This window comes from Euleptes europaea, chromosome 14 (genome assembly GCF_029931775.1).
Source record: "Euleptes europaea isolate rEulEur1 chromosome 14, rEulEur1.hap1, whole genome shotgun sequence".
Taxonomy (NCBI): domain Eukaryota; kingdom Metazoa; phylum Chordata; class Lepidosauria; order Squamata; family Sphaerodactylidae; genus Euleptes; species Euleptes europaea.
This window is the reverse complement of record NC_079325.1, coordinates 33,420,814-33,434,054: the sequence shown is the minus strand read 5'-3', so window position 1 is coordinate 33,434,054 and position 13,241 is coordinate 33,420,814. Positions and strand designations below refer to the sequence as shown.

Here is a 13,241-nt window from a genome sequence, read left to right as displayed (position 1 = left end):
AAGAGTCTGCTATCTGTACTTTTCCCTCTGATCCCCCCTGGGCTTGGCTCCTGGGACTCAGCTCACACGGCTCTTCCACTCTTCTCCTTTAAATCTGGCTTCGTCTAACATTAAGGTCTAACTGGGGGCATCTGGAGGGCAGGGGGCGCTGGGGACACGAGCTGCAGGAAAATCCTCCAGCAACTTGCCATGACTTCAGCCTCAAAGGACTCTCGGCCTGGAGCTGCGTTTCCTTTTTGTTCCGTGCTCTTTTCAGACTGTTTCTCACTACTCTGCCCTCCCTGGCAAACTAAGGTGGACACTCTTTATCCTCCTCCGGTCCTAGAAATGGTTCTCTGCTTCTCTTTTATGGGCTTTCTTTGGGCTAAAGTGGCAAGGAGGAGCTTTGCTTGGGCGCCTGGAGACGGAGAGATGGCCACTGTTCCTACATGGCGAACACAATGAAGATTCCTGCTGAGCTCAGCAACAGAGTGGGCTTGAGCACTGATGCTTTTAGGCATGTCCAAAGAACCCCTGGCTGTGCTCTGTGAGGGTGACTGGACTGCCATAGATCCTGTTGGCTGTGCCTGAGGAGTTCCTGCTGCTCCAGGGCTAGTTGTTTCAGTCCTGGTACCATCATGTTGGAATTCCCAGGGGCTTGAGCCTCAGTCTGCCTGGAATGGCTCAGTGGTGTGGGGCATCCTCTGCAGGTGCCAGGAGAGGTTTCTCCCTAGAGCGATGGTGTCCGCCAGGAAGTAGGCTGGCTTTCTTCTCTGCTTTTCAAACACAATGAGAGTGTGCGCAGTGAGAGCAGACAGGAGATGGAGAGGCCTCACGAGCTGCCACCCTCGGTCCGGTCTCCATTCCTCACGGTTAGGTAGGGAAAACTGAGCCACCTTGCTTTCAGTTGCTGAACCGCTCACAGACGGCTGTGCAGAGGGGCTATGACTAAATGTGGAAATAATGAACTAGAGGCGGCACCTTCAGACGAATCAGCGGGGAGGGGCTGAAGGTCTCGATTCTTGGGGGCGGAGCTCACGACAGCTGAAGTGGCGAGTGGGGCAGGGATGCAAACGGCAAGCCCCCTAGAGAGGCCTCCGGCAACTCGCGGGGTGATCGCACCCGAAGCAGCGTGCAGACTTGGTCTCCCTTTCAGAATCAGCTGCTTCACAGGTTAGGTCTTTCTAGCGATTGGCTTGGGAAATACCATCATCTCTTCCATGTTAGGAGCCCCTTCCCACCCTGCCGTCAGCTTCAGTTGAGCAACACTCATCTGTCACGTCAGGATTTCCTTCAGTGTAGATTGAAGGAATTCAGTCGTCATAGTCCTCATCGTTGTTGGTGTCCTGGAATATGTTTTGGAACTTCTGCAGGGGACAGGAAGAACAGAGAGTTCCATGGCCTGCCATCCCATGGGGCTGGGCAATGCAAGAGGAGGGGCTTCCTATTGGGGAGGGGGTGGGGCTTATCGTATATACACGAAAGCTTTACTTTAATGATTCTGCTCAAATGACCAACAGGTCTTAAGTAGGGCCACACTGAAGCACAATGGCCAAAATACTTAATGCCCTTATTCTTTGCAATCTTTACCATCGCCAATTTATTTGTTGTTTTAAAAATGTCAGGAAGGGGGAGTGCCTTCTTTCCATTATCAAATGACTCAGTCTCTGTCTATCAACCTCAAGTAATGGACAATGAAAGAAAAGTGACTTATTGTATCCATACTTCTAGACCCGTGTTGGCGAACCCATGGCACGCGTGCCACTTCCGGCACGTCGAGCCCTCTCTGCCGGCACACGCGGGTAAGTTGAGCAGCTGGGTGGCGGGGGCTTTGAACCGCTCCCCCCTTCCCTGAACCGGAGCGGTTCAAAGCCCTCCCCTTCCCTGAACGGCTCGGTTCGAAGGCCCCCCCTCCCATCCTGCTCCAGGAGGCCAGGTCATCCGAGCTGGTCGACCTGGCCCCTGGGAAAAGCCATCCACTGGAGGCCAGGTCATCCAAGCTGGTAGACCTGGCCCCTGGGAAAAGCCATCTGCTGGAGGCCAGGTCATCCAAGCTGGTAGACCTGGCCCTTGGAAAAAGCCATCCATTGGAGGCCAGGTCATCTGGGCTGGTAGACCTGGCCCCCAGGAAAGAGCACGTGCAAAAGAGAGAAGCAAGTGAGTTGTTTTTTCTAAACTAAAACCTCAGTATTCAGGTTAAATTGCCGTGCTGGCACTTGGCGATAAATAAGTAGGTTTTGGGTTGCTGTTTGGGCACTCGGTCTCTAAAAGGTTCACCATCACTGTTCTAGACCCACAAGGGCAGATCCTATTGGAAAATGGAACTTTACTAAATCTGCCCTTCAACTCAGGTGATGGCAGAGCGTTCAATCTGGCCATCAAGGAGGCTCTCCTATACTTGGGGAAAGTTAGCAATACTCTACCAGTGACTTCGTTTCAACCCTCCCCCCAATGCTCATATCTGAATATTGCTCTGTCCTCTGGAAAACAGCCTTGTGAGGAAAGCTATCAGGGCACTGTATTTTCTGTCCAGCCACCTGCACTCTATCTAGGAACTCAGGGGCAGCTTGGTGTGATGGTTTGAGTGTGGGACAGGACCGAGAAGAACTATGTTCAGATCCCCATTCTGTCATGAAGCTCACTGAGTGCCCCTCAGCCAATCTTGTTCAGCCCAACCTACCTCAAAAGGTTGTTGTGAGCATAAAACGGAGAAGGGGGAGAGTGATGTATGCTACCCTGAGCTCTTGAGAAAGGGTGGGACAAATTTATTTAATTCCACCGTACCCACACAAGTGAAGATCAGTGAAAAGCCTTCAGGAAGAAAGGGAACAAGGTGGCAAAGGGTGGAGCAGGGCAAAGGACAGAAGACTTTGGGTGCTACCTACTCACCTGCTGCTTGCAGAGGCCAAGCGGGTGCATCCGATACCCTGGGGGCAAGCCTGGCTCACTGAACTCTATGCGCATGTGCTCCACAGTTGATTCATGGGGCATCTGGTAGGGGAAGAGATAGGATCATAGAGTTGGAAGGGGCCATACAGGCCATCTAGTCCAACACCCTGATCAATGAAGGATCAGCCTAGAGCATCCCTGACAAGTGTTTGTCCAGCCTCTGCTTAAAGACTGCCAGTGGGGGAGCTCACCACCTCCCTAGGCAGCTGATTCCACTGTCGAATAACTCTTACTGTAAAAAGTTTTCCTGATATCCAGTCTGTACCTTTCCTCCCACAATTTAAACCCATTATTGCGAATCCTATCCTCTGCTGCCAACAGGAACAGCTCCCTGCCTTCCTCTAAGTGACAGCCTTTCAAATACTAAAAGAGAGCAATCATGTCAGTGGGAGCATCGCTGGCGGGATTGCTCCCCCTCTCTATCCTTGCACAGGTGGCCCCCCAAAAGCCTGCACAGGAAGAGACCTCTGGCTCTATCCCTAACTGGAGAGAAGAAACTAGCAGCATCCTCTGTGGGAGAAGCCTGATCTTCTGACAATTTATCCATGAGACCAACATAGTTCTGGCCTTTCCCAAGCTGGAACAACCTCGATGAAGCTCCCCACATATCCATCCCGAATCTACCGCCCTGCCCTTAATTTGCCCCAACGTACCAGAGTGGGTGGTGCCCGGAAGAGATAGCTGAAAGGGTAATACAGGAAGTTAATAAAGGAGGCGGCGTAGAGGTCAGCGTAGCGCATCAGCTGGTTGGCGAACAGGGTCTGGCGGGAGCCGCAGCGGAACAGACTGCCCATCTTCCCGTAGCACATGTCCATCTCGTGAGTGACTTTCTGCAATGGGAGGTGCAACATCTAAGTAAGCCCCCAAACGGGATCCTGCCCTGAGGGATGGAGGTGCTCAGGCTTTCCCTTTCTTGGGACCCATTCAGTAATGAAGGCAGCTATTTTCGAGCATATCCTACTTGTGGGTTTTTTTTCCCCAGGGCAGGGGAATTCTGTTGGCTGAGCTTGGTAGAGATTTCATAGTGGGAGGGAGCACAATATTTCTTTTCTGCCTATGACCTTTGTAACACAGGTAGAACCTCTACACAAATCACCTGAGAGTCTTCTCACATAGCCCAGATATAGAGGTTAAGTCAGCAGAGCCTAGTGGCATGTCGCGGACTGCATCTTTATACTGAAAGGGAAGGACTCGGTGGCAGAGCATCTGCTTGGCATGCAGAAGGTCCCAGGTTCAATCCCCAGCACCTCCAGTTAAAGGGACTAGGCAAGGAGGTGATGTGAAACACCTCTGCCTGAGACCCTGGAGAGCCACTGCCGGTCTGAGTAGGCAATACTGACTTTGATGGACCAGGGTCTGATTCAGTATAAGGCAGCCTCATGTGCGTTCACCCAGGTTCATTCCCTGGCATCTCCAGTCAGGAAGATCAAGTAGTATGAAAATCCTATCAAGCTTGGGATACTCGTCAGACCTATTTCCTGAAAAATCTGTCGCGCTAGCTGGATGATTCAGGTTGTGCCTTCCCTCCCCTGTACTCAAGGGACCACACCTGCTCCAGCAAGGTTGTGTGTTGTATAAACATATACCTATGTACCATTTCTTTCTCTACTCGTGCCAGGGCAGGGGCTGGCTGGGAATCTCTACAGGAGGCAGGAAGTCCTACCACCTAATTATGCTTTCCCTGACGGGCCTGACAGGATGGCATTTTGCATAAGTTGGTTTGTGAGCCGATTGGCGACTCTGCACGTGCAAAGAGGATCCTTGCCTCAAGGTGACCGAGCAAAGCTGACTCTGCTACTCAGTGGGACCCTAGCCAGCCTCATACTAAAGCCAGCTTTCTTATTCTAGTTGTGAAGGCTGCATAAGAGACTTCGTCGCTCTGTTATGCAGCGGTCGCCAGGGTAGGAAGCAATACGGAGAAACGTTTGCACAGCATTGTCTGGAGAAAGTGCTGGCAGGGCCTTATGGCGGGAGTCTCCTTAAGCGGACCACTGTACCTACCGGCACTGGTAGTGCCTAAGTGAGCTCTTGCACCAGGGACAAAGAAAATAAACTCAAACTGAACTCAAGGTCTGCCTGAGGGGTTTGACATGCAATAGGAAACGGCTGTGTTTTTAGGGCTCTAATAAAACGCAGGGCCCTACCTGTATGCGCCTCTTGATGGAACTGATGTCCGGCCGCTCGTTGCTTCCACTGTCCAAGTGTCTGGGAGGAAACATGAATATCATGTACGTTGCGTGCCCTTGGAAGCTTATCTCTCCCCCCACACCCCCCATGGTTCCACATGGCTGCCACCCTTGTCCCCAGATGAGGGAAGAGGCCACCCGGAAGGTATCACTTTCTTCCTCCAGCAAGTCTATGAAGGTGATAACCCTGCTGCTCTTCTCCTGTGCCCCACGTAACAGGCCTTTTCCATGGGGAAGCCAAGCTTAGGAGGAAGAAAATGGAGCCATAGCCACAGCCTGTCTCCCTGTGGCTCCTAATATCTAAACTGGGAATCCCCCATGAGGGGGAAATGGGAAAACGGGGAGGTAATTTTTATTCTAACCACCTGAAAGTAGAAACACTGCAAGTAAATGGTTTCTCTGGAGATAGATTACAAAAGTGTGTTTTCTGTTTAAGTATGACTTCCATCAATATGCCCAAAATTGTTTTGATTACTTCCTGAAAAAGGGGGGTGGCTGGGTGCTATTTCAATACATAGGCATTAAGTGAGGAGTCTACAAAGCTAAAAAGAAGAAGAGTTGGTTTTTATATGCCAATTTTCTCTACCTTTTAAGGAGAATCAATCCGGCTTACAATCGCCTGCCCTTCCTCTCCCCACAAGAGACACCTTGTGAAGTAGGTGAGGCTGAGAGAGTTCTGAGAGAACTGTGACTAGCCCAAGTCACCCAGCTAGCTTCATGTGTAGGGGTGGGGAAACTAACCCCGTTCACCAGATTAGAGTCCGCCACTCATGTGAAGGAGCGGGGAATCAAACCAGATTAGAGTCCACTGCTCTTAACCACTACACCACAATGGCTCTCCAAATCATATAGCAGGCTGAGACTGCCTTACGGAGAATTCTGGGGGACAGGAGGCCGTGTAGCTCCCACCTCCAACCTCTGCAAACCTGTATGTTTTGCAAGACAGCAGGTGCTGGAAGTAACTAGGGGTCAGGTCTGCAAGATCAGACTCTGGGCCATTTAGTGCAAAATCATCCCCGATGCCCACATTCTGGACAATGTCCCACTTACTGGTAAAGTTCAGCCAAGAACACGTCCATACTCCGCAGTTCCTCAAAGAGTTCTGTGAACAGAAGAAAGAAGGCTAAGTCCTCGACAGTAGCCGTTGGTCTGACCTGAGGAAGGGGATGCGAAACATCAGCCCATTTCACTCTCTGTGAGGCGGAGAGGTCTGGCCCCCTGGCTTCATTTCATTCCTGATAAGAGACTGCCCGTCTCCATCCACCAGAACCTCAACTAGAGTACTGTGTTCAGTTTTGGGCACCGCAATTTAAGAAAGATGTAGACAAGCTGAAACGTGTCCAGAGAAGGGCAACAAAGATGGTGAGGGGTCTGGAAACCAAGTCCTATGAGGAAAGGTTGAAGGAGCTGGGTATGTTAAGCCTGAAGAGGAGAAGACTGAGAGGGGATATGATAACCATGTTCAAGTACTTGAAGGGCTGTCATATAGAGGAGGGTGCCGAGTTGTTTTCTGTTGCTCAAGATGGTCGGACCAGAACCAACGGGTTGAAATTAAATCAAAAGAGTTTCCGTCTAGACATTAGGAAGAATTTTCTAACAGTTAGAGCAGTTCCTCAGTGGAACAGGCTTCCTCGGGAGGTGGTAAGCTCTCCTTCCCTGGAGGTTTTTAAGAAGAGGTTAGATGGGCATCTGTCAGCAATACTGATTCTGTGACCTTAGGCAGATGATGAGAGGGAGGGCATCTTGGCCATCTTCTGGTCACTAGGGGTGTGGAGGGGGGAGGTAGTTGTGAATTTCCTGCATTGTGCAGGGGGTTGGACTTGATGGCCCTGGTGGTCCCTTCCAACTCTATGATTCTATGATTTCTAATCCTCACCGCTTTTCTCCGTCCACACTTGCAGCTCCTTGGCCAGTTCGGGCACCACCAGGAAGGTGCGCCAGCCCTGCCTCTTCTTGGATTTGAGGATGTCTCCAAATATGTGATCGCCAATGTAGAGGATGTCCTTGCCTTTCACTCCCAAGAGATCACACACCATGTCTGAAGAGCCTAGGGTGGGAGGACAGAAGTTAGGGACACTCAACCAAGTCTTGTTGGAATCAAATCAGGTTGGGCTCCGCCTCCACTCTTCCCATCAAGCCCATGCCTGGCTCATTGAAAGGGGGTGTCAGATCTCACTATCATGAAGGACAGGCACATTGTCCAATGGTGTATCAGGTATCAGAGGGGGTGCCAGCACTTTACCTCCAGAGTAAACAGCGCAGTGTTGAAGGGGTCCTGTGTAGGTGCCAATCCGCAGCTTCCCTGTGTCCTGCGCAAAAAGAAAGGGAGTGAACTCTGGGCGGAGGATTGGCTAAGGAAGTGGAATGGGACCCTGAAGCAGCTGTTGGCTCTTGCAGTGAGGGGCAGCCAGGGCTCTCCCACCTTTCTGTCCAGCATTTCATGATAGAGCTTTGCACGGAGAAGAAGCGAGCCTCCTGCTGGCACAGCGGCCACTCTGCAATATCATTCTCTTGGAACTGTCCTTTCTAGTATGGCTCCTTCCAGCTCCGACATCTATCAATTTGTAGGTCATTATTTCTGGTTGCACATGCCTATTTATTGCTCTTCTTCCCTGGATTCCCCCACCCCCATTCCTTGTTGCTGCCTCTCTCTTATACTAGGCATATACTTTGATTTTTAGATTGATAGATTATATTGTAGTAATAAGCCACCTTGAAGGCTGAAACATGTAAAGTTTTGTGAATGTTTTGAATTAAATAAATGAAATGAGACAGCTTCCCAAAGGATGTCTGTCAGTCCCCTTTCCTGCTTTATGAGCCTTTTCTAGCATCTACTCTCTAAAACAGGGGTGTCGGCCAGGTCACGCCTCGCTGGCCCAGATTGAGGAAGGGGTGGGGGCTGCCTCAGCTGGCTCAACAGCCGGATAAGAGCTCTCAAGGGGCCGGATTCCGGCCTTAGGTTTGACACCTCTGCTCTAAAAGAACAAAGTCTCAAGAGTGAAAGTCCAGGGCTTTAGCTGCAGTTGGCTAGTAAAGGAAGAACAAGTTTGTATCCAATGGCATCCACTTCAGAAGCAGTCCTCACGGAGCAGGACTTTCTCATTTCTCCCTCCCACTACCGGCTCCTGCTGAAAAGTTTTTTGAAAGGAGAAGAATTGGTGGAAGTCACCAGGCTCTCTTCCGAAGACAGAAGCACCCAAAATCCTTGGAAGAGGGCTCCGTTGATGGATACAAAGCCAAGGAGGGTCATAGAATCATAGAGTTGGAAGGGACCACCAGGGTCATCTAATCCAACCCCCTGCACAATGCAGGAAATTCACAACCACCTCCCCCCCACACACCCCCAGTGACCTCTACTCCATGCCCAGAAGATGGCCAAGATACCTTCCCTCTCATCATCTGCCTAAGGTCATAGAATCAGCATTGCTGACAGATGGCCATCTAGTTTCTGCTTAAAAACCTCCAGGGAAGGAGAGCTCACCACCTCCCGAGGAAGCCTGTTCCACTGAGGAACTGCTCTAACTGTTAGAAAATTCTTCCTAATGTCTAGAGGTGAGCCAAGGCTGTCCACCATCAGAAGCCCAGACTCCACAAGGGGCCTGCCATTGTCTCTGCCCGCCTCCCCTGCCATCACAGTATCCCTCAACCATAAAGATCTACAGATAATCAGTGAACACTGAAGACAGGCAAAACTCAAGATGGCAGTGGGACAGCAGACAGACTTTGCAGTTCAACTAGCTCTTACCAAAAGGCAGTTTTGCAACTGCCAACAGAAGGAATCTCCACTGTCCACTTGTTCCGCCCTCCCAAACTTAGAAGGGTTTCCCCAGCATACCCAGAGACCTTGGCCAACCTGCCTGTCCCAGGTTTTATTGGCTAGGAGCCTGCCTATCGACGTAATCCATTCCAAAGTAGGATTGTACTTCCTCTACTCCTCCTCTTTCTCCGTCCCCGCTTGTGTAGGGCCTAAGCAGCATTTACCGTGTTGACCTGCCGCAGGACGGTCCCCTCAGCAAAGAAGAGTGGCTTGCGAGTGTCGACGACAATCAGATCAAAGTAAGAGCGCCAGGGACGGGGCTGGGGCTCCTCCTGTGGGGACAGGTCAGGGAAGCCAGAAAATGATTTTACAAAGTGCCTGAAAGAGTGCTTAAGATTGAGAATTCTTTCCATTGGAACCACCCTTCTTCCCACCCCTCAATGATCCCACAAGCTGGGGGCCCCCTCCCCCAAGTATGACCCTGACAGCACCACGGCAACGCCTCTCTCCCCCAGGTATGTCCACCATATGAATCTCAGTCATCAGAGCAGAGCTCATGCCATCATCTACAGGAATAAGACAGGAAGGCTCTGCTAGCAGATGGCTCCCACCCTGGTGGTGATGCCTAAGCCCAGTCTGCTATTGCTGGGGAGAACCCCTTTGCCTAGAACCCCAGAACAGATGTCCCTTTGATCCTGAGGCTGCCATGCCACAGTCCTCAAGTGACGTCTGGCCCTTTATGGTTGATCTGCCCACCAAGTCTCTAATGGTCATAAAGCCCTCACGATATACCCTCACTGCAGAAACCACCTGCATAGCAAATGCCTCTCCCCTGAGCTTTTTTCAGGGTAAAACCCTGACTCACCGTGTCATCTTCACTGAAGTCAAACAGGTATGTCATTATTGCCTGCAAAGAGAGAAGCCCAGTGTGGGGTGAACATCTGCAATCTCCTTCTGCACTGGTGGAGCTTATTCGCAAGAAGATGAAGGCGACTTCCCACCCAGCTGTCACAGCCCTGGGTCCCTCTGGCCTCTCTGCCTTGTCATGTCCAATACAGCCAAGGCAAGGTGTGATGTCACCACCCTGCACCTCTTCCCTACCTCACTCCTGCCAGCCAATGCTGCTGCTGCATGACTCGTATAATGTTAATATGGCCAACGAGAAAGATCCAAAAAGGGAAGAGTGAGTGTGTTGAACTCTCAGGATAATGCACACAGATAATGCACACAATGTTGTGTATTTTCTCCATGGGAAGAGAAGGGAGTGGTTCCCATATGAGGTGCCCCTGAAGCTCCCTAACAATGTTTTTTCAAGTTGGGAGTGTGGGGCACAGAGAAGGAAAGGATGCTGTTGGTGACCACCTGGTAAAGGATCTCCCAACGAGATCGAATTCAAAAGGTCAACCCACATGTGAAGTGGAGGAGGCAGACAGATGCAGACACAAACGGATCCATATCACCTGCCCTGGGATGCATCCAACTTACGTCTGTGTAGTTGTAGTCACTGTTGGTGGCAAGGAACACCTTCCCCACTTCCTTCATGCGGCTCAGCAGGAGGGGAACACGAGGCTGCATGAAAGAATGAGAGGGATGAGTATGAGGAGCTGAAGATGGACATTGCTCTTCTACAAGCAACAGCCAGAGTAAACTGTGTCTGGGAAAGAAGAGGGACACCAGAGCTGATCTCATGCTAAGGAGGCATCTTTGGGAGGCTTCAAAAGGATTGCAGTGGCTTCAGATGCCAAGCACGGGAACCAGAAGCCCTGCAGTTGCTCTTCCCATTTTCTTGGGCAAAACCTATCAAAAGACCACACTGAATTGCAGAGACAGCTGTGGTGCAGCTTGAGGGAACAATGCAGACATAACCACTGGAAGAATGAGCTTGATATTGCACCCTGGGGCATTTAGATCAGTGGTCTTCAACCTTTCTAGACCCAGGACCCAATTAAAGTGGGACCCATGTGACAGGAAGAGGGGTGGGGTTATGACCTAACTGCAGAAATGGCCAAGACCACGGACAGCGGGCCAAAGAGCTGGGGACAGGAAACACAAGCCGAGCACTAGGAGGTGTATCATACTGAGCAACAACTCAAAAGCAACAGCCATGAAGCAATGCATCACAGCATGACCTCACCGCACTGTCTTGCTGCTCTTCTCAGCATGCACACGGAGAGAAGCATGAAGCATGGGATGTCACCCTTGTTCTCCACGCAGCAGGCCCTATAAAAAGGCAGCCCTATAGGGATTACATCCCAGTAGGAAGGGATCTGTGGCTCCCAATCGATAAGCTAAAGACCACTGCTCTAGATCAAACCCCAGTTCTAAGGCTTAGCTGGCCTGGTTGGAAGGGAAGAGGTAAGATCCAGCTTGTCTAGCCTTGATCTCTGAGCAGAAGGCCTAGAACTTCCCTCCTGAAGTCCTGGGGGTGTTGTTGTCTGAGGCCAACACAATAACCATGCACTGAGGGGAGAATGTTGTGGGAAGGGAAAGGAGTCACATGACTCCTATTCAGGCTGCTGAGAAGCAGGGGATAGGGTGGGAGAGTGTCCTACATCCAAGCAGTTCCCCAACTCATGGTCCAGGTAAGACTCACATCTTTCACCAGGTACTTCTCCAGGTTCTCCAGCGTCTTTTCCTTGAGGCAGCCCTATGGGAGCAACAAATAGGGCAATCAGTGTTTCTCTTCAAAATCAGGGGCCTTCCCTGCCACAGCCAAAGGCTAGTTTTTTCCAGGACACTGCCCCCTTCCAGCACCATCAAACCCTGCATATGGCACACAATGGAACAGTAACATGCTCAGTTCCGAGGCAGCATTTCACAGGCACACGAACATAGGCAGGTGAGAAATGTCCTGCTGGATCAGACCCTGGGTCCATCCAGTGCTGCTCTCTCTAGCCCAAAGTACCCAGCTAGAAGTTTCCAGGTGGTGGACAGAAGCAGACTGCTGTCAAGTTTGAAGAGGTGTGTAGCAGCAGTGGGTAATGGCCACTGATAGGTCTCTCATCCCCCCAAAAGACATCTATCTTTTGGAAAGTTCATCTGGGTTGGGGGCCATCACCACATTTTGCACTGTGCAAAATATCTTTTTCCAAATTCATTGCACTGAGTAGCCCGATTCCTAGTCCTGAGAAAAGATCCTCCTCCCTGCGTTCCTTGTGTCATTTCATACGCAGAGTCTACACCAGCATCAGATTCAAGCAGTTGGGAAGGGTACCCCAAGGAGGGTACACCAGTGTGGTGTAGTGGTTAGTGCATTGGACTAGGATCTGGAAAGCACAGGTTCAAATCCCCACTCTGCCATGGAAGTTCACTGGGTGACCTAGGAGCAATCACTAATGCTCAGTCTAACCTACCTCACAGGGTTGTTGTGAGGATAAAATGGAAAGGGGGATAATTATGTTGTTAGCTGCTTTGACAATGCATTGGGGAGAAAAGAGGGCTATAAATTTCTAAATAAACGAAGAGACTAGCCCTCTCCTTCCTTTCTTTCAGATGACAACCGAAAATAGTTTTGTCTAAGCTGGCCTTTGAATAGGGAGAATGACTTTTGGAGTTGTTTCGGCTTTATTTTTCTATATTTTTAATTGATCATATTTTAATTAATATTTTATTAACTGCTGTATCCTATGTCACTTTACTCCTTGTTAGCCATTTTGGGCATGTCTGAGTCAGTGGGAAGGATTAGGGTAAAAATATTTTAAATGAATCCAGCACATGTATAAATGTCCCCTTATCAAGTCCCCCTTGATTCTCTTTTTTCTAGACTGAAACACCTCAAAAAACCTCACAGGAAAGGAACTCCTACTTCCTGATCATCTGAGCTGCTCCCTGCAGTACTTGGAAATCTTTTTGGCGACAACCAGAACAGCAGAGCGTGTTTCCACTGTGGGCTTCATTACAGACTCATATAAAGGCATTACTGGCAGTTTTATTATCAGTCCCTTCTAATTCCCAGCAATGAGTTTAGGTTTCCAGCGACCACAACCTCAAGACTTCTTTTCTGGGTAGTTAATTCGGGGAATAAGAACATAAGAAAGGCCCTGCCGGATCAGGCCAAGGCCCATCAAGTCCAGCAGTCTGTTCACACAGTGGCCAACCAGGTGCCTCTAGGATTCACTTCTCGGAGAGAAAGTGTTCATGTATACTTGGGAAAGTAGACGCGAGAACATCTGTTTTTTTTCACATTCCTTTTTACAACGGAATGCGAATGAAGATTATTAACCCTTTATTAAAGAAAATCCCAGGTCGTTCTGAAAAAACTCAACTCGAAAAACTCCTCCCTGACAAAAATCCACAAGTCACAAGTAATGTCACTAAATTCTGTGCTTTTGTATATATAGTTTGTCATGGGTATAATGATAAAAATGCTA

The 13,241-nt window shown here is 50.0% G+C and overlaps 1 protein-coding gene across 1 annotated transcript in view; it reads right to left on the bottom strand.

Annotated features, from left to right (window-relative positions):
- Window positions 1–1,283: 1,283 nt before the first annotated feature.
- The window catches only part of LOC130487167 (cytosolic purine 5'-nucleotidase-like), a 31,396-nt gene continuing 19,438 nt past the window's right edge, over window positions 1,284–13,241 (bottom strand). The window contains exons 8-18 of the mRNA XM_056860583.1: window positions 11,465–11,518; window positions 10,357–10,440; window positions 9,737–9,778; window positions 9,096–9,203; window positions 7,357–7,423; window positions 6,991–7,161; window positions 6,165–6,216; window positions 5,073–5,133; window positions 3,582–3,758; window positions 2,869–2,970; window positions 1,284–1,346 (exon numbers count right to left, since the gene is read on the bottom strand). Coding sequence (XP_056716561.1) covers window positions 1,293–1,346; window positions 2,869–2,970; window positions 3,582–3,758; window positions 5,073–5,133; window positions 6,165–6,216; window positions 6,991–7,161; window positions 7,357–7,423; window positions 9,096–9,203; window positions 9,737–9,778; window positions 10,357–10,440; window positions 11,465–11,518 — 972 coding nt within the window. The 3' untranslated portion in view covers window positions 1,284–1,292. The remainder of the gene's footprint in view (window positions 1,347–2,868; window positions 2,971–3,581; window positions 3,759–5,072; window positions 5,134–6,164; window positions 6,217–6,990; window positions 7,162–7,356; window positions 7,424–9,095; window positions 9,204–9,736; window positions 9,779–10,356; window positions 10,441–11,464; window positions 11,519–13,241) is intronic.